Raw genomic sequence first — 25626 nt, 5'->3', positions numbered from 1 at the left:
CGAAATTGAACTCCGAAAACTGAAAAGCATAAAAAATTTCGTGTCTGCTTGAATCAACTCGAGTACCTCGTAACGTATCTCGTGTACTAAGCAGTTCGGAAATAGACTGTACTTGCTTTACATTCAAACATCGTCTCTATGAAAATCCTCAAAATTATTAATCCTCTGAGTAGCTGAGTGACTTTAAAATCATTTTACTTAAATTATATCAATCTCATGGGGTGTCACAATAACTTTCCGCACTCGGTTTATGAATACTCGGTAAAAATCCGGATTCAATTAAGAACAGTTGTGGAAAAAAATGTTGTACTGAGAAGTATAACACATTTAGGCGTCGACGTTGAAGAAAAGAAATACATTTCTGGAGTTAAGGCGACGAGATCTTGTGTTCTTTGTGAGTTCTTCCATTATGTTTCTCTCCATGTCTTATCTAAACACGTTTTAATGCTAGTTATCAGTAAAAACTTAAGATTCCGAATAAAATTTCAAATTAAGGTATTTTTACTAATTAGGGTGATATTGCCAAATTCATTCCAAGTTTCCTTTATAGTTTAAATGTTTTTATTTATCACACAAAAATATTACCAACCAGATCGGATGTATTTGTACAATATTTCCTATATATTCCAAAGCAAATAACACCAATAAATAGTCGACGATTGGGTTTTGTTTGTTGTGTTTTTTTAGTTTCTTTTATTTGCATCGCTACTTTGTGCTGGATAGCTTTTACATATAAGTTTTTCATGAAGACGGAAAATTTTTACCTGTATCCTTTTTTTTTGTTGTTGTTTGTTTGCATTTTTTTCACTTTCTTAAACGTGCGCGCGTGCTAAGATTGTCTCGTATAAATATAAATAGAAATTTTCCGCTCATGCTCATTGTTGTTGCCTTTATACACAATAATAAAAAAATACACAATTATATAAAAAAAAAAACAAACATGAGATTACAGACAGTCGAGGATGAATTTTCGTTGCAGTGTGTTGTCTTTTAGGATTTGTCTTAACCTGTCCTGAGCCGCGAATGTTGCCGTTCGTAGTAGCGGATCTATGTTACCACGCGAAGGATCTCGCTAACAAACCTAGCTTACGGCCTTAATACCTAAGCGTAAAGTAAGCTCCCTAGCTAGCTGTGATCGGAGGGCGGTGGAATGGTTGGAACAGCAAGCTTCACCCGGTTCCAGAAGAAAAGCAATAGAAGCCTACAACACGCACAGAACGATCGGCTGCTCACGCCGCTTGCACCTTATCAGATGTTAGTGTATCGTATCGGACAGTCACTTCCTTTACGATGCGATGAGGAGCAGCAGGCGATCGGCAGCACAAGCTCCGCATGTGTGGTTGGTTCTATTGCCCGGGTGTTCCGTACCGTCGTTATCAACCATTCAAGCCGCGATCGCGATCACAATCAGTCCTTCTGCAGCACCCTTAAATCCGCCCCTTTTGACAAAAAAGGGGGTTTTGCAACATTCCGTCTACATTGGTCTGCATATAACGAAAAACAAAGTATCTGCTCAAGTCAAGTGAATAATTTAAGTTTAAACACTAACTTTAAATAGTATACAATACTTAAATTACGTTAAATAAAAAAATATGTTCTCTTCAATAAACAATACTCTTTCCTACGCTACGTTGACAGGACGTACACATATTGGGAAAAGGGAACGGGGTGATGGGGAGGGGGGGTGTGTGCGGGAAACGGGAAAAATGGAAAGGAACCTGCGAGTACGCCAGAGACGGAGATGGAGAGAGCAACAAATGGATGGGGGAAGTTGGAATGTAGCTCTCGAATAGGGCAAAGGATCTACCGGGGACAAGGAAGGGCTTGGGGGGGGAAGACCGGACGGTTAGGAGGTCAGGATATTGTAGGCATGGTTGGTGTGTATGTCACTATCCTGTTGGACTGGACTGGCAGGGATTCGTTTGTTGGAATAAACAAAAAAATACTGAATGTTGTTCATCCGTCGTAGTCGTGTCCTTTTCGTTGTACTGGCTCGCATGCAAGTCGCGCTCGCATGCAAGTCGAATGGAGAAGAGGAACGGGGACGCTCAGAACACGAACACGGGTGATTGCACTACTCGACAACCGAATAGTCGTCGGTCTGAGGAATTTGAAAACGTGGTGGTGCCACACTGGGCACACTGGCGATGTTACTGCGATGAATCCTTCTTCCGTTCGTCGTCCTCCGGCAAAAATAGGCTCGGCAGTCGAAAGCGGGAGCTGTGCTGGAGGGTATTTTCAACCCCCCATCGGCCCCCTTCTCCCCGCTTTCTTCTGCTGCCTTACTTCCTTTCCTTTTTTCGATTGCGAGGGCTTACGAGCTTCGAATACCGAAGCTGTACAGCTGTGGCGTTTCGTTGGAGCGGGATACTCCTGACGCTTCTCCGTTTGTCCTTTTCTGTGTGGTTTTGCTTGCTTGCGATGGAGACGATGTGGGATCCATATCTTCCGGACAATATGGACCACCACTGGGCTCCACACGCTTGGCGTGGGTTTTGGTGCGGTTGGTGCAAAAATATCTCTGCTCTGCTTCGATTCTGCACAATTTTCCTTCCAGCAGGAGGGGGTGGTTTTTGTGCTTTGCCACCCCTGGCCGATACTGATTCGATCGTATGCAAGCATACGTTGATTGTATAAAACGATACAATAAAACATCTTAGCAAAACAAAGAAAAAAAAAGAAGGATATTCGCACCAGCATTCTTCCTTGCGAGTTTTGGTGCTCCGAGTGGGTGCAGAATACTGTTCCGTATAATAGTAGCGGGTAGTAGTAATAGTAGTGTTCTTTTTCCTGTAGTAGTAGTAGTAGCAGTGGATAGAAGTAGCGGATATAGTATACATCGAGTTTAGCGTAGTCCACCCAAAATGGCGGAAGCTCACGTGCCCCGCACTGCTGCAGCATCGTCCAGGACGCTCGCCGGGAGCACAACAGGGTGTTGGGGGGGGCTTACGCATATATTGTCCTTGTCGATCAGACATTTTTCCATTTTTGCTTTGCTTTAGTGTCTCGCTTCTCTCTCACACTCGCTCCATTATTCTCGTTCGCTCTTTCTCACGCTCTCTCTCACACACTCACACACACTCGCATCGGATCACATGCTGCTGTTTGGGGGGTGTGGGTCTGCATCCGGCGTGGGCCGCCGTTACGAAGAGACCCCGCGAGACTTAGCAGAATGGCTGTTTCAGCTTGGCGATGGCATTTGTAAGGTGCAGCACCTCGGTGTTGAGCTGCGAGACGAGCGTTTCCAGCTTGTCCACCGAATCGAGCACCTCCACGCGCTCGGTGTGCGGGTTGAAGCGCACCTCGAACGGTCGCGACATGGTCGAAACCCAGCGGCGGAACTTCTCCTTCGCATCCTCGAAGCTCTCGGCCACGTAGTAGATCGGCTGGTACTCCTGGTCCTGGTACGGCTGCACTGCGGTCGAGGCGGGCTCGAACGCGCGGTGCTCCGGCTTGTCGCTGATGGCGTGCAGCAGCTCACCGTAAGCGGACAGCAGACCGGCACCGTAAGCCTTGACCTCGTCCTTTTCCTTGCACAGACCGAACTCAACCGTGAACCAGTACACCTGGTGGTCGTGGTGGGAAGAAAAAGAGAGACGAAAACACACAAACAGGTTAGAAGTGAACTTCTCCGCGTGATCCGCTGCGCAGAATCTTGCCGATGAATGGCAACCAACGCATGTTTCTTGCTGAGGGAAAAAATCTGGCACACGGCATCTTGGCAAAGCCCCGGGTAGGCTTATTCATATTAGTATCGAACCAGTTAGTGTTCGGATCGCGCACATAACTGGATCGGAATAAATCATACCGCTAGAATGCCATTGAATCGCGTTACTACGCGCTTCTCGGGGCAGCACGCAACAAGGCATCCACTACTCTCGCGAAAGTCCGTTCGGGGTTTCGGGTTCAGAGGCAGCCAACCGCCAACTGGCCGTGCGAGATCCGGCCTTCGTGGCCTGCTTTCCGGTTTTTTGCTGGCGAGTTTTATTTTTTTTAATGCCAATGGTAAAACAACGCCAATCGGCTGCTCGAAACTGCTCGAAACCGGCCGCCAGATGGCGCTCGGGCGGCTAACACACACTCGACCCAAACCGCGATCAAAACCCCCCGCGCTAGCGCCCATGGCCATTGCGATGATGACCTAGCGAAATTGCGACCGCCTTTTCAGTTTCCGAGGCGCAATTACTGCTCACCTGTGCGCAGAATTATGTGTGTCCGTGGTACCGTTTTTTCCCCCCCAGAGCGATGCGTTGGGGTTTAGCGTATTGCGACTTTACTTACCGTCGAGAGCTTTTCAATTTCCTCATCCGAGGCACCGAGCGAGGCTAATCCGATTTCTTGCGAGAACTGGGCGAAGCTTGGATCGGCAAGCAGCGGCATGTGACCGAGCAGTTCGTGGATGCAATCGCTGAAAAAGGAAAGTGCAATGAGATTGGAAGCGAGATGAGCATAAGAATTGTCGACGATTGCGTGTACGAGCGGCAGCGTTGGAGATTTATTTGAGGGGAAAATGGGGTGGTGGAAAATGGCTCAATGGCGCTGGCAGAAGATTTTTTAATTCACTTTTAACAATATCTTTCTTTAGCGGGGGATTTGACTGGGCCCATGGGAGATGATTTTCATTACTGTGTTGCCCGTCGCTATGGTAACCGATACAGCAGGCATATACAACAGTAAAGTCCTCCGATGGCAACTATTTACCAACCCGGGAAGAGAAAGAGCGAATGAAGGACCACCGGGACCGATTGAAACCCATCATCATCATCATCTGCGCCATCGACGACATCATCATCGTATCGGAAAAATCAATTAGAAAGGACCTGGACTCTTTAATATGCTCCTTGTTTCCCGTTCGGGCTTTTAATTGAGTTTCGCTTTGGGGAAGCGAAAAAGTTCATGTGCCGAGCATTATTGCCGGCAGTTCTACGGTGCGATGGGCCACTTGTTGCACTGTACGTGCTTGTGTGCCGGGCCAAAGTGAAGAAAGAGACATTTATAAATTCTATAAATGGCTCTCCCATCTGGGTGGAGAAAATATTCCACCCACCCCACCGCGACACTTCCACCGAAAGCCCAAAAGACATCAAAAGAGCGCTTACTTCAAATGGGTCGCGTGAGAAAATTGGAGATGCTTGTGGAACTCCCGAAGGAAATGACCCATTTCGGGGTAGCCCAGTAGCTAAAGTTGGGTTCCCTCCCGAGAGGGCGGAAGGAAGTCTGGGTCTGGCAGCCCCATGGGCCGGAAGCGTGTACCGAGTGAAGTAGCGCTGCCGTTAAAATCATTTTATTCTATTATGACATCTTATGCCTTTTTGCCACTTTCACACAAACGGTTATGTTTGATTGTGAGCCAAGTGTGCAAGTGACTGGAACGAGAAGTCGGGGAGGGTCACATTTGCCGTTCCCGTACGGGTATGAATGAAGGATCTAAGAGGTTGAATCCAGCGTCGACGGTTAAGTGGTGAACTATAGGTCAACACGAAACAGTTCCAATGTGGAAGTGGAAGTAAAAATAAAATGGAATTTAAAGTAAATTTGTTTTTTTTTTGTAACAAGTTTATATACTAAAGAATTAATTATTGCTTTATATTATCAAGATATAGAAGAAGATAATAAAGAATGAAGCTAATCAAGAATTTAATGGCCCACAGCGCCTATAGCAACATCACAGTGTGAACGTTGACTTCCATCCGAAATGTCCTTGCCATTGTCGGGAAATGCTTCGGTGGCAAATGGTGGTAAAGCACAAGTAAAATGGAACATACCATCTCTTCCTTCATCGCAGTGGCCTCCTTCACAGGGCCACACAACAAACACAACAAAAAAAAAACCACACATTCGCACACAATGGAGTCATAAATTGTTCTACGAGCGATGTTCGTCAAAGGAAGGACTCAGTTCTGAGTGCACGCGAGAAAGACAGAAAGCACACCCCCTAATGGAGCTAAAGTGGAAGCGAGGTGAGCTTCCGAGTTGGGTCTTTGTGGGGTGGGGGTTGGAAAGAGAAAAAAATAAGGCAACTTAAGGAAGAAAAAAAAACTGGCTGTCAACTTACGGTTCCGGTGTGTGGTAGGGTGAGTTGATGTGTCGCACGTACTGCGTGCTCTGGAAGATGCGGAACGCCAGCGAAGCGAGGAAATCGCGAGCCGTCAGCAGACCAGCGGCCGGCCGGAGCGTGAATCCGGTGTTCCTGCGCAGGAAATCGCTCATTTCCTGCAGCTGCGGAATGCGCTCCTTCACGAAGATCTTCTCGTCCTCGAGCTTCTTGAAGACGGCAATGTACTCGGAGCAGGCATGCTTCACCATCAGCTCCTTCACGCGCGCGAACACGGCCGACCAGGTCTTGTTCTCCGTTTCGGTGTAATCGATGTGCGGGATTGGGTCTCCACTGTAAGGTTGGATGGAGTTCCACACGGTTAGTTTCTCGGCTGTGGTAATCTCCAACGCACACTCAAAGATACTCACTATCGGTAAGCGAATGCGATTTCGGCAATTTCCTTGCGACGAGCGCGGTACACCTGATCTGCGAAACCGGGATGGTTCATGTCAAGATCCGGCTCGTACTTGGTCATCAGATGGTTGCAGTTGTCCAGCTCTGAGGCGTGCTTGGGGAACCAGGGTGCCTTCACGTTGACGTTGTTCTCCGACAGCAAGCTAACGCTACCGAAGGACTGCGTCTGGCGCAGGGACCGGATCAGCTGGAGCAGATTGGACCGGGCCATATCGACCTTGACGAGGACGTCAAACTGGACGCCCTCGCTGCGCGACTGGCGCGACTCCAGATGTACCACGGTGCCGTGGTACGCCTCCACCGCCTTGAGGATGCGTCCGAGCGATCCCATGCCGTCCCGCAGTCGGACGACCACGGCGGCACGGACCACCTCCTTCTCGGCTTCGGGCGACTCCGAGGCAGCGTTCTGCAGTACAACCTCCTCCTCAGTTAGCCCAGCGTCTGGATTTTTTATTTTTGCGGAATAGGAAAAGAAAGAGCACCCGATTAATAACGCTCTCAGTCAGTCCGGTGCGAGTCCCTTCGCTGTTTTTTTTTTTTGTTATCGCTCCCCCAATCGTACAAGTAAATCCTTTTTCCACGTGCGAACGCTTTCCACTCCGGAAGGTAATTTATTGCTACCCACGCGAACGACTTCCGACCCCCGAGTTGGATTATGTGTGAAATTGAGGGGTTTCTTGAGCTTTGAGAAATTCTACACACACACGCCGTGTGACGTAACGGACTCCGGGCCGGGCCGGGCGTTAATGGGTAGCCATTTTCTCGTCGAAGAATGGTCCATTCGAGGCAGCTTATTTTTATTTCCACCCAAATGACCACGGAACCACATTGTCAACTGAGTGCTTTTGACGTAAAGCATGAATTATGCGACGAGGAAAAGCTTTCTTGCCGGGGAACGATTGTGGAAGCGACCGGGTTATGGGGTTCTGGGTTGGATGATGTTCTTCCATCATCACTTTCTCTCCCACTACACAACCTACCTTTTTCCTTGTCCTCATCGTCGGCACTTGGAACGTATTCCTGCGGCTTCTGGGGTAGCTCATCAACTACGCGGAGGAGTAGGAGTAAAAACAACAGCCACACAAAACATAACCACAATAAGCACATCAATAATGTCATGCAGAACGTAAAATAAATAAATAAACCAAAAAGAAGAATAAAACAAACCCCAGCATTCCGGGTGCTTACCTGCGACCATTCGAATCTCCTCTTCGTCATTATCCTGATCCTCGACTGTCTGTTGAACCTCTTGCGGAATTTTGTCTTCTGTGCGCAGATCAAAATCCCCACAATAACGAAGATACACGCGTGGATGATTTTTATGTTTTTTTTGTGTTTGAACAAAAACGGAAATAATTGGCAGTGCCAAAAAAAAGAAAGAAAATAAAACAAAAAGGAAAAACAAAACCAAAAGTTAGATAAACGAAAGCATTAAACAAATCAAAACTCAAAGACAAAGAACCGAACCGGACCGAACTTAATTGAAGGAAAATTGTTCAACGAAGTGTGTAACAAAAATGTGAGGTTGGGGAGCAACAACAAAAAAAAACAATCATACTTTAAATTTAATAAAAAAAACACACACACGCCACAATTCTGTGTACGAAAGTGAACGGAATGGTGTGACCTTCGCTATTCGGTTCAAATTCACTCCACACGAGTACTACTGCTACCCCTGCCCCGTGCAACCACGGGGGTAAGGGTTTGGTTTGGTCAATTTGGACGACAACTATATCGTGCTCGTTAGCAGCTAGTGACGACGGAGGGCGAGAAACCAGATACAAAGAACACTCCCTTTCATCATCTGGTTCTGGCGTTCTAGGTTGCTCGCAAGTTCTAGGAAAATTAACCGCTGGCCTCTCTCGGTCCACAGCTTCACTCGGTTCTCGGTTGGCTGTCTGTCTTCAAGAGGAGGGGGGATGTTCCTTACCTTGTTGATGCTGTTCTTGGGCCTGCAGAATGGTACACTCCAAACTAGAGTCTGGAGACGGAGCCAGGAAACGGGTTTTCAATCGCGATCAAGCGAATTCGGTTGGGTCAGCATTGCATTGGCGGAAACGGAGTAGTGTTTTGGAGCAGCCAAAAATTGGACAATCACGCCAAAACAAAAAAAAATGAAGACAAATAAAAAAAGAAAGGAAAGGTAAAATCATAAGTAAAACAGGATTTTCCACTTAGTCGCGAGACAAAGCGACTATCAGGAGCGACTATCAGCACGCCAACCAACAAAGCCATGCCACACACATTATGCCGGAAGACATTCACTACGCGCTTACTTACCGTTGGCCTTTGCGCGGGCCTCGTCCAGAACGGTTTGTTTGGTTTGCTTGACCACAATCGTCTCAAAGCGGGCATCGTCGACCAGAGAACGGCGCCGGGATGGGTATCCGTTCTGGAAGTGTTGGAAAGGTGGGTAAATGGTGAATTAATTGTTTTTTTTTTGCTAATCATCGAACAATCGAACTGTTGCAGTTGGGGTGGGTTTTTTTTTACATCAAAATGTTTTAATTCGCTTGAAGGGAGAGTAAACGCTGTGATGTGACTTTGCAAAAAAAAAAACACACATTTTCCCTCCCCTCACATGAAGAACACCCCACACACAAGCGTTTGGCAATGGGGGTGTGATGTGGCCGCTAAAAATGGTCAAAGCCATCCGCACGGCCAGCTCTTGTGGCTCGCAGGGCTAGAGCTTAAAGCTGCATGTTTTATGAGCCTAATGACCATCGGCACCTTGTCGCTCAGGTGCTGGAAGAGTACCGGATCGTGCGGAGCCATCTAACGCCTTGGATCAGCGATGTGATTGAAGTCGTTTGGAGAGGGTGGCGGCACATGGCTAAACGTACCGCGTGAGTTTGCTGATGCAACGGCAAACCTCCGCCAGCGCCGCTTCTCGCCTGGCCAGGGAGTAACCCTCCCAGATGGGGTAGCCGCGATGACGCAACCGCGCGATGCAACGGCCGAACGTGGCGCAGGTGCAGTGCCATGATGTTGTTGCTGTTGGGGTTTGCGAGCCTCCAAAACGGTTGGCGGCGGTTATTACCTAGAGCTACCGGAACATATGCGTACGCGATCGTGCGATCTTGTGTGATTGCGATTCGGTTTTTACGGCCGAAACCTTGACATGATCGCGATCTACCGGTGCGCAACGAACGGACGCGAATTGACCTGATTAGTAGGCTGCCCTTCCCCCTTAGTCTGCTTCCACCCTCACACATCCTTCCCCTTTTTTCTGGGTTTTTGAGTGACCAGGGGGGGGGGGGGGGGGTGTCAGAATATTTTCCCCCCCTTCACCCAAGAGGCGATCGGCAAGTAGCCCAACGGACAGTACGATGGGTATTGGGGGCCCAAAAATCGTTTCGTTACAATTTCCGCGTTGATGCGGTCCAAAACGCTTTGCCAGCGTTGGTGGTTTTTGTTTCAAGAGCAAGCATGGAGCAACGAGGAACCGACCGCACAAGCGCTGCAACCGTGCGGGGCAAGGGATGTCGGGGGGGGACCTTCACGTCACTTAGCGCTGGCACTGGCACTCTGTTCGTCATTGACATTGGCAACGGTCCGGAGCGCAAAAGCGGCAGCTCTGTACGTTGCATGTGCAGTTTGAGGCTACTGAGCAACGTTCACACACTGCACCACTGAGGCGGTTGTGGGTGCGAATAAGTCGTTACAACGCGCTTGATGCGCTACTAAGACACGCATTATCGTCCGGGCTGGTGATACATCACCGGTGACGAAGGTGTTAGCTGTCAGTCATCTCCAGCGCTCGGACTCATGCCAACCCTCAACGCGTCTTGTTTGGTGGAGATTTTGCCTCTCTCCACACCGGAGTTCCTTGAGCGGGAATCGAGATCGCGTCGAAAAGACTCCCCCAGTGCACCGGAAGGTCTAGAAGCATTACACCGGTCACGGTAATGAGGACCGGTTTAATGACACTCACTGTTGCCGCTGTTTGTTGCTGATTTCTGCCAAATTCAATGTCAATAAGTAGATTATGTGATGTGTTCCTGGCCGCGTGGTTGAGTGCGAGGTGAACGTGATCTTGTCCACCCGTACAACAGCGTACACATCGTCCAGTTTGAACCGTTTGACCTTGAGCAAGATATCCCGCGCCACGGGGCCCATTCCACAATTATTGGCCCGGTTTTGCCATATTTTCGGTTGCGCCCGGGTGAAAGGAACGTCTCGCCGGACCCCGGGCGGGGAGGGGGCTTGCTTTTGCCCCTGTTTCAGGACGTTGGACCAGAAGGTAGTACCGTGCGCGGGCAATCACTTCCGCAAGCCTCGGACTCGTGTAACGAGTTTTTTGTTCTGTTCTGACTGGAGAACTGACTCTAAGGAGTGTCGTCCAGGGTTGAGGTTGCCTACTGGGGCCTTTGCTCGGTGTCTTTGATGTTGGCTTGGCGATCAGTTTTGCGCAGGGTCCCAAAGAACCGAGCTCAGAACTCTGCTCTCTAAACACACTCAACGGAGGAAAATTGGCATGACGGCCCGGGCTCCACTGTTTAAACAGTGGCGCTCCTCAATATTTACCTAACGGAGGGCAATATTTACCTCAAAACGGAAATCTTACCGAGTAAACATAGTTACCATCTTCCAATGCTAACAAAGAACCTCATAAGGATACCCCCTTGATAGGATCTTCCCCTGACTCTTTCCCGTCCCAGAACGACCAAAACGTTTGAGATCGGTGGAAAAACTTTGTAACGCAAATTAGCATCATTTCCTTGCCCGTTTTCCTCCATCCAACCCTGCAAACTGTGTACCAAGCCGTACGGGGCGACATCCGACATTGGGTGATCGTGTGTCGGCAATGGTGCGGCGATAGCGGGGCGCGAACAAAATGGGCCGACCTTCGGTAGACTGCATTTGTTTCGTCAGGCTTCAGGTGCTGCGCGCACGGTTCGGTTTCCTTCCGTTTTCCGAAGCGGCCCCAGGCATGGCCTTAACCTCAAGCCGATCGAGAGTGAGCGCACGAGGAATAAGTGTATGACGAGAAGGAAATTGGTCATAATTAGGTTGGTTCCATTACGGTGACCAATCGATGATGAATCGATTTCGGCTGGACGGTGTACGAAGGCACAAATGCGATCCACATGCGATTTGACGATCGTTTCCTTTTTCCTGTTTTTGTTGGGGAGTTGTTCGGTTTTTTTTTCTTTTTATACTGCGTGCTAAAATCATTGACGCTCTGATCGCGGGTGAAACTTTTATAGACGTGCTGTAATGCGTTTTCCGCCGTTAAGGCACCGCGGTAAAAGGAGTTTTGTGTTCTAGGGGTGATGCGATGCAACTGGAAGTTATCAAAATTACTTGTCAAATTCCGTTCGGTTTTTTTTTTTCAAATCTGGTGGCGATAATATTTTCCAATTTCTACCTCTAAGGAGCCTCTAAGGGGCTACCACCTGTGGAGCTCCGTTTCAAAGTACGAAAAAGATACCACCGCACAACTCCCATCTGAGCTTCCGATTCAAGGTGATTACACCTCCTATTTCAGTGTACGAATCGTTCTAGAACGATTGCAAACGATTACAGATTATTCAAGGATAAGGCTCCACCGATCAACCATCGCGTTTTTACGTTAAAAATTCTTGTTTGATTTTTCCTCCCCTCGACCGCTAGCACTTCACACTTGTAACCCGCCGAAGCCTTGCAAACATCACTTTAATCTGTTCCCAAGCAATTAATCATACGTAAGTGGTAGAAGCTCAGAACGACCGAACCACCTGGTTGTAGTTGCACGGCCGTGCGGCTCTCCAGCTAGAACTAAGGTTTCACGATAAGTGCCTTTATTCAAATCCATCACACTCTGTGGCACAGAGTAAGGAATGCAACCTCTAACACAGCATTGCTAAGGAAGCTAGGAAGCAACTTTGTGTGTATGGGCATATATACAGATAGGGCTAGGGGCCCAGCAATTAAGCATTGTCTTATCTGCGCGATCGGAGCGGCACTCTATGCTGATTGATCCTTCCCTTCGATAAAAGTGTTGCTCTGACTAACTAGATCTACTGTTTGTGGCTCTATTAAACCGTTTTACGGAAGGAAAAGCACACTGGACACACAAAACCACAAACACACATACACACAGTCACACACACACACATCACACTCGCACTCAATCACTGTTGGAGTTCCTTTTTTGGTACAAAATGTTTTTTTGTTTTTCCAATACTGCACTGAACGATCGGCGTACTACTTTACGGATTCGGGAAAAATCCTTTCCGAGCACTATAGGTTTTTAGGTAAAAACAACAACCCCTTCATTTTCCTTACCTCAATGCTGTAAGATTTCTTGATCGCGAACATTTCACGGTTCTTCTGGGCAGCAGCGACAGCCATCATGTTTTTAGGATGATATTAAGGTTGTTGTGTTTTTTTTTTGCAAAGTGCAACCGGTAGCCTTTTGTAGTCGAACACTTGTGTACAGCACGCGTGTATTTGTTCGGCAAAAACTGCTCTCCGTTTCGGAATGGGGCGAGTTCCTCGATTCGTCGTCTAATTAGATTCGCTTTAGCGCGTTCGAAGCGACTCCTTTGCAAAAAGGGGTTAGGATTTCGCTACGTATTGCTCAAGACCACAGGGTTTTTCGATGCGATGCTCAAGTCTGGACGGTCGTGACTGTTACCGATCCGGACACTTGGAATCCTGTCTGTTGGCTATGTATCGCACACCGCAATTGATCGCACTAACTTGCACGCGTTTAGCAGCGGAGCGGGGTTGTTTTTAGACGTAAAGCGAACGAATTAAATTACTACGGCGAACAGGCGTCTCTCGCAAGGACCTTCCTTCTAGTGTGTTTTCGCTGTCTCCGAAACTTCGGCACTTTGCAAAAAGCAAGCAAACCAATGAATGCATGCCGCTTTTGGTTCGCATCAGTTTAAATACCCGCGCCTGGCCCGAGTCCGCCGTGGCGAGCAGGGTTTTCGGGGTGGGCAGAACACACCGGTACGCGCGACGTAGCGTTGGTATCCCCCACCGCCGGTCCGTTACGAGCCGACACGCACAAGGCGGCACACGATCTGCTACACGACTGCAACAAAGCAAGGCTCGCGCGAGCGGGACGGCTAGCGGACCGGACCCCGGTGCGATCCAGCGCGCGTTCGTCGCGTTGTATTGTCGACACCTGCCACACGGGTCGTATTGTCGCTGGATGCGAGAGCGAGCAGGAGTGCGCGTGCGCATAACAAATCCGCGTGCAACATACATCTCCAACACACGACACAAACAATAGAGCGGACACTGTGCGACAACCCTCCGTGTGGTTGTACCCCTCTACGAAAACCCTGCCACCCCTATTCTTGGGTGTAGGAAACAAACCTGCCAAAAGTTTACGCGCAATGCTTATTGACCTGCTCGGTTCGGGTTGGCAAAACATAATTTTTGGGCGTCGAAAACTATTCAACAGCTTCAACAGGTAGCGCGGACCGGTAAGACCCGGTATGACGAGACGGAGACGGATCATCGTGGCGGAAAATGGCCAGACCGGTCGGTCGCCGGGAATTCACCCGGGCAGGTTGAAATGGAGGAAATGGGAGGTATCGGTGGGATTTTTACCTCCAAAAACTGTCCCTAGCTAAACAGGCGTCGGACTGTTTTTCTGTACGTCGGGCTGTGGAAACAGGTTTTGTCTGGTGGGTTCGGCAATGTAGGGTGGTTGAAGTTCGAGAAAAAAAAAACATTAGGGGTGGCAAAGCATTTCCGGACGCCGGCCCGTGTTCTTACGCTTTTCGATGGTTCTTGCATTCGTTTTATTGAAAGTTGCTTATTGGTTGCTTGGGTTAGTGGATTCCGAAGCCTTTTTATTTGTTACCTAATAGAGATTTTTATTTTAAAATGTTTCACTTACATGTTGTGTTAGTCCTCAATACCTTCGAGGTCCTCGGGGTATCTCTAAAAACCCGCCCAACAATACGTCGTAACGCATTTCATAATTTAGACATCAACCGATCAAGCGGTTGTTGTTGTTTTTTTTTCGCCGTCCTAAATGTCACCCATCCACCCAGGTCGCCTACCTGGATTTATTTTGAATAATTTCATCAACTCATCTTTTCGCCATAATTACCGTGAGGGTAGGTTCAACCCTCCACCCCCCGAATCTTCAGGCTTCAGACCAAAAGGGTAGTTGCGTATTCAAGTATCCGGCGCGTAAACCGAAAAGAGGTCGCCACTTGACCGAATAGTAGGGTGAAGTGAATCGGCCATAGATCGGTAACTTCGAGCGTTGTTATCGACGTTCACGTGATCTTGGACGAAATTCGCACAAAACAAACCGTGAAGAGCCAAAAAACAATATTCCAGTGCTGGTTGTACCCCGAGCATGAGATGCTTCAAGAAATTCGATCGATCGAACGCGATTCTTGATCATTCTTTCCAAGGGGAAGTCCCTTCAGCTTTGCAAGGGAATCTCCCAGCGTCACCGGCTGTGTGTCTGGACTTTGCTAGCAAATGTCGCGAATGAATCATTCCGTTTCCGGTGCCGGTCCGGTGTTGCTTACGGCGGCGAAGTGCGACCGGGTGGATTAATCTCACCGCACACCATCGTCATGGAAGAAAACGCCTCCGAAGATAGTAGGCGCGAATGGAACATTTTGTCGGTTGTGTGTGATTTTTTGCATCTTTAATTTCGTTTGCTCTTCTCGTAGTTCAGTCATGGAATTTCTCGGCTTTCAGAGATATATTCCCGTCGCACCGCTCCGCTAAGTTCTTGAACGGTTAATCATTTCGTTAGCGATCGTTTAAGTCAATTTAAGTTCGATAATTTGACTATTTATTGCGCATAAGCAAAAATAAGCAAAAAAAGCCAGGCTAATGCGTGTGCGTGGAGAACAATAAGATAATGCAGCTGTGAAGGAGGGCAGGGGGCACGCACGATTAGATAACGCGACCGGAATTGATGAATGAAGGCGAAAGATGCTGTTTTTCCTCATTCATTTGCTTTGTGTAAAGCGTTTGGCTCGTTGGCACGTTTACCAGGCGTAGGGCACTTTACATGCCGCACGGTGATCACTATCGGAAATAAGTGGAGATCACTTTCCCATCGATCTGGCTACCATAAAGGCATGCACAAAAAAAAACACAAAACTATTGTTTGTACACCTCGAACAACAAAGGGGCACGGGGGAGGGGGTGTGACTACACTTTCATTCATGAAATCGACCCAGCATGGAGGAAGCTGCGTTTGGTTGGTTTGGAATAATCTAGACTAGCGTTTGTAACGTCCCTTTCCAGAAGGCTGGTTAGCGGTGACCTTCGGACACGAGTCACGTACGCGTATACTTTCTAATTGTGAAAAAACAAAGCTATTGTTTTGCGCTTATTCCATTGGTTTTTTGTTTAATTTTATGGAAACTGAACTGTTACTACTGTAAGGTATTGTAGTTTACGTAGTAGTAGTGCAAGACCGAAGGGTATTTTTACGCTGATGACTTGATCTTTCTAGCAGTTGCTTACCAAAGGATTGAACAGGCGGCAGAAATCCTCGGGTTGGACTTGGTGGCACCACCAGAGGCCCTGCTTAAAAACCCTAAGTTACGCAGGGGTGACATACAAATAGGTCAGAACCTGTCACGAACACCTGTCACTGTCAATAAAACACCTGTCACGAACAACGGAGATGGGACTTTATATAACTTATGTAGTTCCCGTACTCATATACGTCTCTGAGACTTGTACTCTGTCCAAAACTGACGAAAGCCGTGTTCGAGATAAAGATCTTCAGAAGGATTTTTGGTTCCGTATGTAAGGGCGGCCCGTTAGTGTATTGGTAGCAGAACCGGTCTTCACAAGACAGGATCGGTCCAAAGTCCCATACGGACTAATCCTCCTTCGTACGTAAGACGGGACTAACAAGCTACGTGTAAATAAAGTCATCGAAAGCCTGAAATTGGCAGGCTCCTTCTAGACCTCTTGAGGCAGTTGGGCCAATAAAGAAGATGAAGATGTGAGGAAGGATAATGGAGGAGCCGCAACAATGACGAGCTGTACGACCTATACGACGAATTCACCATCGTACAGCGGATTAGACTCGCCAGACTCCGGTGGGGTGGTCACGTCATGAGAATGACACTGGACGACCCAGCTCGTAAAGTCCTTTTAGATCATCCACATGAACATAGGAGGCGTGGTAGGCCCAAATTGAGATGGATTGACGACGTTGATGTTTCTACCAAAAGTTCTGAATTAGCGTTCTGAGCGATTTAGTAGACTCCTACAACAGGTCAAGACCGCGTAACAGTTGTAGCGCCGGATAAGTAAGTAAGTAAGAAAGGTATTTTGCTTAAAGATAGCATAATATTCGATCGGTTTACTAAAAATTGCGAGACTGTAAAATCACTACATGAGTTTGCGACAGTAAGCTACGGCTGTTCACTTTCTAAACTAGAGTTTGATCAATTAAATTGATCGCCTATGCAACGTCCATAATTATGCTGCTCTCCATCAAACGGTAAACAAACATCTCCACAGAAAAAAAAACCAAAACAAGGACACTTGTAGGTGGTTCATCTCTCTGCGAGAGAAAAGTGTTTGTGTGCGCTTGGCAAGCGTAGCAGATGAAGGCACGCTTCTTCTCGCTGTCGAGTGCAAGCTTCAGTGTTTTGGGGGGAGGGCACGTCGACATCCTCGAGCACTACGTGAACACCTGAAGTTGCAGGTGAGGAAAAAAAAGAGCTATGCTCCATTGTGTAAAACCCCTCCAAAAAAAAAGCACCAAAAAAAGCAAAAAAAGCTGCGGCTCCATTCAAACCGGCGCGATGCCTAAAAATAACACTTCAAGCACGCGGATGAGCGAGAAGGAAAACGGAGCTGTAAATTCTGCATAATTATGGCGCAGCGTGTGTGAAAATGCTTACGACGATGGCGCCCAAAAATTGCGGCATCACATTAAGGCCCACGCGGGTGTGCGCACGGGCGAAGCGAAAGTCACTCGAGGTGGCGACTGTCAAACAAGTCGCCGGTTTGAAGAGGATCGCCCGTACCCGCGGTGATTGACAACGATCAGTAGCGACGCCGGTGCGCTGGTTCGATACCGCACTGAGCGGGGTTTGTTTGGGCCGTTGCACGAATGACGCCACTGCCTCTGCGCGCTAATGTGCCAAAGTGAGGTGGACAGCGATGCTGCGGAGTCCAGGGTTAATTGATTTAAAAGTGCGTTTACGCGACGTCCCGACCGGGCCGTGTGGCCGGGCGGTGCGTGAACATGATCACGTCGACTTTTACGGACGGTGGCTCTGGACATCGAGAGCTCGAGCAAGCTACCCGGGGAGCATTCCGATGCATTCTGTACAGGCGTGCAAGAGACAGAGACGCAAACTACATGGCCTAGGCGTCTCGAAGATTCGCGCAGCCCAGCGCTCGGGCATCCTTCAGGGATGGGGGCTCAGGGAGTGCTCTGTAAGGATGATGCTCAGAAGCGAAAGTTTGCATCATCCTCCTGTTTGTTTACTTTTTTTTGCTGGATTGTTACCAAAGCCTGTAACGTGTACGCTGTTTTGAGGAAACGCTCGGCAACCGGACTGCCGAAAGCTATGCAATTATAAACGTAATTAGACGTAATATCACAATATAACCTTGCAAATGGTGTGCCATTTTTTTTTTGTTTTTTCGTTCGCCACTGATGAGTTTCGCCATCGTGTCTAAGATTCGTGGCAAAAACTCGTTGAGATTGAAAGAATCATGCCAGTTTTTGTATGGCGGTTTAGAGTGTTCTTGAAGACAAATCAACGACGCTAAACAATCTGCGCGCGTTCTGGCCGGTGAAGATGGCGCGATGCGCACACGGTGCCGAGGTGTGTTGACACATGCGCGTACGGCTGCATGACATTAGACCAGATCGTTGACCAGCAGCAATAACGTGCGATCGGTACCCGGTCGCCACGAATGGTGCAAGCCCACCGCGATGGAATCCCCTGCGTGACTATATCGGACCGTGGTACGTCATTGCAAAATGCACCGACCCGTAGCGAGCGTCTTCGGAGATTCCCCGATTCGGCGAGTTCCACCAGTCACCAAACAACCACACCTGGGGAGTGTGTTCTTACTGTGCGAAGACGGGCCTTTTTGCCGTGGCAAACTTGCACCGTGACGACGCTCGATCAAAACTCCCCACTCTTCCACCATTCCGTCATACCGCCGGGGTACCCATGTCAGCTACAGATGAAGAACCGGTTCCGGGTAATTCCAAACGCATTCGCGTCAGTTTTCTGAACTGAACGCATACAGGGTGTGTGCGTGCATAACGATCGAAGCTGTCGGTGGTACTCTCGTGGGTTCCCAAAATTTCCCGTGGCCAGGTTTTTCGCTGCATGCGGTAATGTGTGGTGGACGTGACTTGTTGTGAAGTTCCCCATCAATGGGGTCTTTAGACGAGTTAGACGATCGAGTTGAGGATCGCCCCCAAAACAAAAACAGAAGAAAGCAAGAGCCGTTACATCCGAATAATGACAGCTTGATTGGGGGATCTCCCCACAGTTTTCGGTCCCATTAGGTCTTTTCCGCATTCCCCAAGGCATGAGTCGAATGTTTGTTCTTCGTAGACGCGGTGTTGGTTTTGTAAATGGGTTGGAAATCCCGGGAATTTCGTACTGAGGGCAACATTTGCATGCGTATTTTAAACGTTAATGTCTGCAAGGATGTGTTTTTTGAAGTTGGTGTACAAAAATCCCTGTGATTGTCCTTATTCTAACCGGTTTTACTTGTCTGTAGTCTGTGTCGCATGTGTCTACGTAGGTTTAGACTAGCAGGTTTGACCAGACACACGCAATATTGACCAACCTGGTATGGAAAAATTGCATATTCAACGCACTAACTGTATTAAACGGTTTCAATTATCAACCGAACAACCTGCTGGAAGCCGTTCCTCGTTAACACCTGTGCGGTGTTCTAGGATGGAAATGAGAATTCTAAAGACAAAATCAAGCTCGCTGTGTAGAGCCCGCATGCCGTACGTGGCTGTATGATCGACAAGTTCCGCCAGACGTTTTGCTCTTTTTCCGGGCCCCAAAACAAAAATACAGCGTACAGTGACATTCATCGACCGGGTACTGGAACCCATATTGACTCATACGGTCATATAGAGTAGATAAAAAGGATAATCCGGTCCTGTGTCTAGTGTGGGGTGCATGGGACCATTGTTTGTAGCGATTCTGTGTTTTTTTTTTCGCTGTCACTCGTAAGATGGTCGTAATATAAATTCTAGCACCCTGCAAGGTGTACCGCATTGCATGCGGTCAGAATCGATTCACCTTATCATTCACCCGGACTGACGTTGATTACATATTGAGCTGGCGCGGAATGGAATGAGCAAATTAACCCACCCGCGGACGGCGGTATTTCCTACCATTTAATTCTCCATTCCGACCCTGCTGTGTAGGTGGCAGTGCGACACTACCCTCTGCCGTAGTACGCTTCTTGAAGTGTTCTAATAAAAACCGCTTCTTGGTAACAGGTGCGCTGAAATGGTGCTGCGGTAAGCGTTAGAGTGCTAGTTTCTCGCTCGTTTAATGGAATATATGCTAATGGGAAATCGTAAGAGTGCGAACGCGAATTATACTTTTATGAGCAGCGAATCGATGCGGTGGCCCTTGCTCTCGATCGTTGTTGTGCAACACGCTGTAATCATGCGTTGACTGATCTTTAGCAGCTGGTTCTGACCTGCTGGGTTGTAAGTTTAAAGCCTTTTTTATCGCACTCAATAGCGCTCTGCTTATCCGACGTTGCGAATGGGTCAATCAGAGCAATTATCCACGGTATGGTGGAAGACTGAAGACTTCTACTGATGAGTCTCACAGCAATGCATTAATTGACGTAGCAGACATCGAGTCACCTGCCCGATGTCTAAGGCATCTTGTTATCAGTCATACAGGTGTTTGCTGCCAATATTTCCCTTTGTCACAATTCTTTCATTCATCCACGATGCATCACTCTCACGGGCTTTGCGGCTCGACGATCGGGTGGCAAAGATAAATTACACCCTTTCGAGCCATCGATCGAAGCACCCATCGCACGAAGGACACACACACAAGAAAATGCAGCTAGAACTCCTTACTTTCAAGGTTCGACCGGGTCCAAGGATTGCCGACCCGTGTGTGTGTGTGTGTGTGTGTGTGTTGTGCCTTGAGCTTCTGGACATGGACGTGAAGGCAAGTCTCATTGTCTCCAGAGGTATCCTTTCCCTTTCCGTGTACGGAACGCGGTTCTGGAGGTAGTCGCGCTTGGGGCGGAAGCCCACCAAAAGGGGGTTGCAATACGGCAAGGACGCAGCGTATGCAACGCGAGCGGTGCAACGAAGTCGGTTTAGAACGTTCTCCCCGACGGCCACTGCAAAGGGGAGGTGTTTGCGTGCAGTTTGTTGGCCCCAGAATCTTGCCAACCGTTCTTCCCCCCCTACAGGGAGCGTCCTGTAGCGGTCAGGTTCCAGGTCGTGGCCTGGTACCTGTGTTACGTGTTGGTGTTGGTGTGGGACTAATTAATTTATTCTTATGATTGTGCACGAGCATTGTTTTTTTTTTGTTTGTTTGTTGCTGATCGATCGTGATGCTTAAGAACACGATCACGGATCTAGGCGATGGTGGCAAACTGTTGGACGGGTGCTCGGTTATCTGTCCCGGCAGTAAAGTGGCGTAGTTCGGTCCCGCCAAGGTCTCTTCCCTTATGGGCACACCACACACTGTCCCGGGCATGTCTGTTCCGTTTCATTTTCCAAAAACAAAACAAAACAAAAAACTTGTTCCAAAACATTGCGCCGCGGCTAGCCAAAGTTGTGCATTGTTCTCTTTTACTATTACTTTGTGCGTTGGCTCCCATGTGCGTGTGCGTGTGTGTGTGGGGGTTTGTTGTTTTTTTTTCTTCTTCAAAACATTCGTCTTTGCTCCGTACGTTAACCCTCGGTGATTGGGTTTTTCGCTGGGCTTACGAATGATGGTCAACGGTAAGGCCACCGAGGCCGCTAGATGACTGTCGCCATATGCCGTGGTGATTGGAGATCGAAGCCCGATCGTGCAAACGTGACTCGATGGCTCGATCCGATCCAACTGGTCACTTCCCATTCGCGATCATTATCGCCACCATCATCATCAACATCATCATCATCATCCGAGCATTCGCTGAGCAGCCTCTGATGGACGGAACTGCTCCAACGCTGACACTGACATTGAACTTCGGTGGACTTCGTGGTTCGGCCGCACGGCGACGGCGGTGATCCGTGTCCGACCCCGTGGGGCCCGGTTTTTCGTGCGCTGTTCCGTGAAGAGGTGAAGCATATGCACCACCGGATCAAACCAAGACAGCGGGACCGGAGACAGGCGAACCCCGTTCGGATCTTCTTTTCACAAAACAGATTCGAAAAAATTAGCCTTCCTGACGAGCTTCCGACATGCCGGCGCACCGATGAGTTTCAGTGCTCCTTGAGCGAACTAATGAGAAATCCAGCCACTGGGGACGCTTTCGCAACCCGAAAGGTGTGTGAAACAGCACAGCATCGACGCTAGATTAAAAGCACGCAAATCGCAAAACCGAACCACCCTCCTCGACGATTCGACAATGGGGGGATTCTCGTTGGTTGGTTGGGATTTTGTTAACACCGTTGCCGTTTGTTCGATCGGTTTCGACCGTAGGCGAACGTGAGTAACGAGATCGGATCGGTTTCTGCCTTGGTGGAGGTCTGCGGCCAAAAACTCATACCTCCCCTTTATCTCCCACCCCTCCTCCCCCCGTGACTTTCCGCCGTGCGAAAGAGCCATGATCCGGCTGAAGGTCGACATAATAAACATGAAAACGAAACCGAAACCGAAAGCTCGGTATGGAAAGGGAACCGTAATGGGTGGTGAAGCATGGGAGAGAAGCAAAAAAAAAATACAAACATCAAAACCACACACACACACGCATTTGTATGCTTCAACAGTATGATCGAAAAATTGGATTGAAGTGCGGAGTACAACAACACATTAATGGGTGTAAATAAGGCAAGCAAAGAAGAGAACATAACCCTTGCGCCGTGAAATGATCTTAATTGAAATGAAGTCGTTCGGAATGGAATGGTGAACGAAAATAATAAACAAAAAAAAAACACACATTACCGCACAACAGTGGTAAGGAAATGGAAAGAAAAGCCAAAACAAAAATTATAGCATCGTACTACACCAAACAAACAGGTCGTTATTGTGTCATTGTTTGGGGCAGCTAAGAAAGCAGGCGTGAGCCGGCAATGGACAGTGGGACAAAGAAAATTAACTACCAACCTACGATTACGATTGAGCTGAAATGATGGATTGGATGAGGTTTTATGTTGATCTGTCTTTACCGAAATCAATAACAACGGTTTTCACGATCGAACGTATGATGACAAGATCACAATTCGATCGAAGTAAATAGCCTTCGGTTGGGTAGGGGGGGTGAGAGGGAAGAACATTGATACCTATTGGCACTGTGATTTGTTGGCTTGTAATGAGCGGCAAGCAACGCATGGAACACATTGTTTTCTAGCCAATTAAAACCGTGTTACGTTACGATGTAAATGACAAACGATGGATGTAATGATATCATGCTTTAAATTGCGTGTTTAACACTGTGCGTCGGCCACAAGTGATGTTTGGTTTTGTAATGAGCTGCTAGTACCGAAATCGTGTGCCAGTTTTGCCGGAAAAACCAACCCCCCACACACACAAACACATACACATCCGTAATCGGTTGTTCATCATTGAACTTAACCTCAATAACCCGGCTGCATCGCGAGCGTCTCCATCTCCGGTAGCATCTCCGGATGCTTATCACCTTCAACGAAAAAAAAGGCGGCAAACGCTGGTGCTAATGGGTGGAATACATTTACACGTGTGTATCCGCCTCGCTGTTTTTTTTCTTTGGCCCATTCTGTAAGTTCGTTTAATGGACCAACCATTTCCCGCACATGTCCGACTGTCGGTCGGTTGTAATGGGCAATGCAGAAATAAATCTTTTTGCAATTAGTAAGGCACCGGAACTGCCGTGAAACATCGTCGGGCGGATTTGTCTTGTTCGGCAGTGTTATGCTAACCCGAACACCGCATCTGTTCGTCCAATCACAAAGTGTGCGGTTGCTAGGATGCGTTCGAGTAACATCGACAAAAAAAACCCCCCCGAGAGTATTATGTAAGCCCAACGGCAGAGCAAAAGCATTAACGGTTGAAGTTGACAACGAACACGATAGGGTGCGCATGTAAGAAAAGTAGCCCCAGAATCGGTAGTCGATTATTATGATGAGCTTTAAAAAGCGATGATGACCGTACAAGACGACGCTGACGTTGAGCGCTGGTGTGACGGAACCGATGGGTTTGGTAATTGGTCGAAAGTTGAACCCCCCAACCGTTTATCGAGTGGCTCGGTCGGGCCTCGAGTGTGCCTCCATGTCCATGTGTCGACCATTCAGGGCTGGTGAAAATGATTTCACTCGCACACGTACGGGGGGTGGGTTCCTGGAATGGGGATGGTGTTGTGCTGATATCGGTCAAGTGCTATCGAGCCATCGATTTTCGTCTTCGCTCTTCAGCTGTAAAACATTGGGCAGTGTGTGTGCTGTTGTTGTGGTGGCAGGTGGTCCTGCGGGTAAACCGGGGGTCCTTACCGACCCGACCGACATGAGGTCTGGTGGTGACGTTTTTCGTAAGCGTACAGACACGTTGCTTTCACCCAACGCCGGGTCGTGCTTCCGGGTGCAATACCACACCAATGCACTTCGAGCATCGAGTTAAGTTCGAAAGGAATCATTTTCCTCCCCGAAAAAGGATTAAACGAAACGGTTCATTGAGTGGCTTAATAAATCATTTAACCGCTGTACATTGTTCTGCACATTATTTCCACTTTCTACACAGCGATACGTGAATTTTTCGTATTTTCTTTGGAGGAAAATGATGTATCGTGCGTCACTACCGCTACGACACGGAACACGTGGAAACCATGCGGAACACCACCAAGATGGTCAAGATCTTGTTCCACATCCGGAACGGAGTGGGACGGCCATCGTTCAAAAATTGAACGCCACCATTCCACGCGGGGCAAAAATGGCGAAAAGGTTAGAACGAATCTTTCGCCATTTTGTACGCCATTGTTCGGGCGTACACGTGTGTGCGAGTGAGTGACGCGGTTCGCATCACGATTAGTGCACACTGCAATTAGATAATATAGTTTTGCCCTTCCCAGTTCCACAGCTCGATCTTGGCTTCTTAAATCCGATGCAGATATAAAACGCATTCACGGTGTGTGCCATTGAAATGCGCAATCGAGATCGTGGCGCGAAGGGCGCGACAAATGGTGCCCCCCCTCGGGTGAACCAGGTGTGAGAAATGGCCGTTCCGTTTTAAGCAGCCGATTTAAATCTTCCAAACCCCCAACCCCCATGGGTATTGCAGGGTCAGGGTCCGGCACAATGGGAAGATATTGATTCTTTTCGTTCCGTACCGTTTGGTTCGCTAGCGTTAGATGGCCGCCGTGCCGGGGTTTTGTAAAAATATGGCGGACACTGTGATGCAGTGGCGAAGTGGAAAACGTTATAAAATGCAACTAATTAAAATCTTTCGGGTAGGAAGGACAAAAAACAATATCCTTCTATGCACTAATTTGATCATTTAATCGAAGCTGCTAGTATGGCACAGAAACGCATGTAATTGGGCAGATTTAGGGCAAATGCTTGCAAATAAATTCTCAATGTTAAAATGATGCTATTCGCATAAAAAAAACCCCATTAAGGAAATACGAAGTTCACTTACCTCGTCGCATTCCTCCAAGAAGATCTGGATGATCTGGAATTGCATAATTTTCGATGGCGAGGTGTGCATGTTTGGGAGTTTTTTTTTTTATTTAAAGTTTACGAAGTTAAAACACAAAATCGACTGGTAGTAATAGTATTTAGCGCGAAATCTCTCAACGTTAGCGGTTGTGTGATAAAAAAAGGTTGCCTTGTCGTAGCACCAGGCTAATTACGCAATTATATATTTCGGCAAAATGATTAACACGCGCACATACACACAGACACGCGCTCGCGCACACAATCACACCAAACACACAGCACACTCGCAGGGAAAGCACAGCTCACCGGGAGATTGAAACGAAACGTTATCACTTCGCTGGCGATAGCAGAACGAATGATGATG

At 48.1% G+C, this 25626-nt stretch overlaps 1 protein-coding gene across 2 annotated transcripts; it reads right to left on the bottom strand.

The window, feature by feature from the left end:
- Window positions 1–737: 737 nt before the first annotated feature.
- Window positions 738–25626, bottom strand: LOC128305230 (tyrosine 3-monooxygenase). 2 transcript variants are annotated; one of them, XM_053042591.1, is made up of 9 exons: window positions 25243–25626; window positions 8792–8903; window positions 8442–8492; window positions 7700–7777; window positions 7492–7557; window positions 6466–6952; window positions 6056–6388; window positions 4282–4408; window positions 738–3566 (listed from the first exon to the last, which is right to left on the bottom strand). In XM_053042591.1, exons 1-9 carry the CDS (start codon window positions 25309–25311, stop codon window positions 3165–3167), a joined length of 1725 nt encoding a protein of 574 aa, XP_052898551.1. In that variant the 5' UTR covers window positions 25312–25626; the 3' UTR covers window positions 738–3164. The 2 variants fall into 2 exon arrangements, with proteins under 2 accessions (XP_052898551.1, XP_052898552.1); XM_053042592.1 differs by lacking the exons at window positions 7492–7557; window positions 7700–7777; window positions 8442–8492; window positions 25243–25626 and adding an exon at window positions 12782–12865.

The sequence above is a fragment of the Anopheles moucheti genome, chromosome 3 (assembly GCF_943734755.1).
Source record: "Anopheles moucheti chromosome 3, idAnoMoucSN_F20_07, whole genome shotgun sequence".
NCBI lineage: Eukaryota > Metazoa > Arthropoda > Insecta > Diptera > Culicidae > Anopheles > Anopheles moucheti.
The sequence above is the reverse complement of the archived record's forward strand: the minus strand, read 5'-3'. Positions and strand labels throughout refer to the sequence as shown.

Excerpts from the sequence above, each read along its gene's own strand:
- LOC128305230 (XM_053042591.1), bottom strand. The coding sequence starts at position 25,311 with ATGCACACCTCGCCATCGAAAATTATGCAATTCCAGATCATCCAGATC. Across the intron at positions 6,389-6,465 it reads ATCGCATTCGCTTACCGATA|TGGAGACCCAATCCCGCACA; the intron begins GTGAGTATCTTT and ends CCAACCTTACAG. Across the intron at positions 4,409-6,055 it reads CCCTACCACACACCGGAACC|CGATTGCATCCACGAACTGC; the intron begins GTAAGTTGACAG and ends TTCCTTTTTCAG.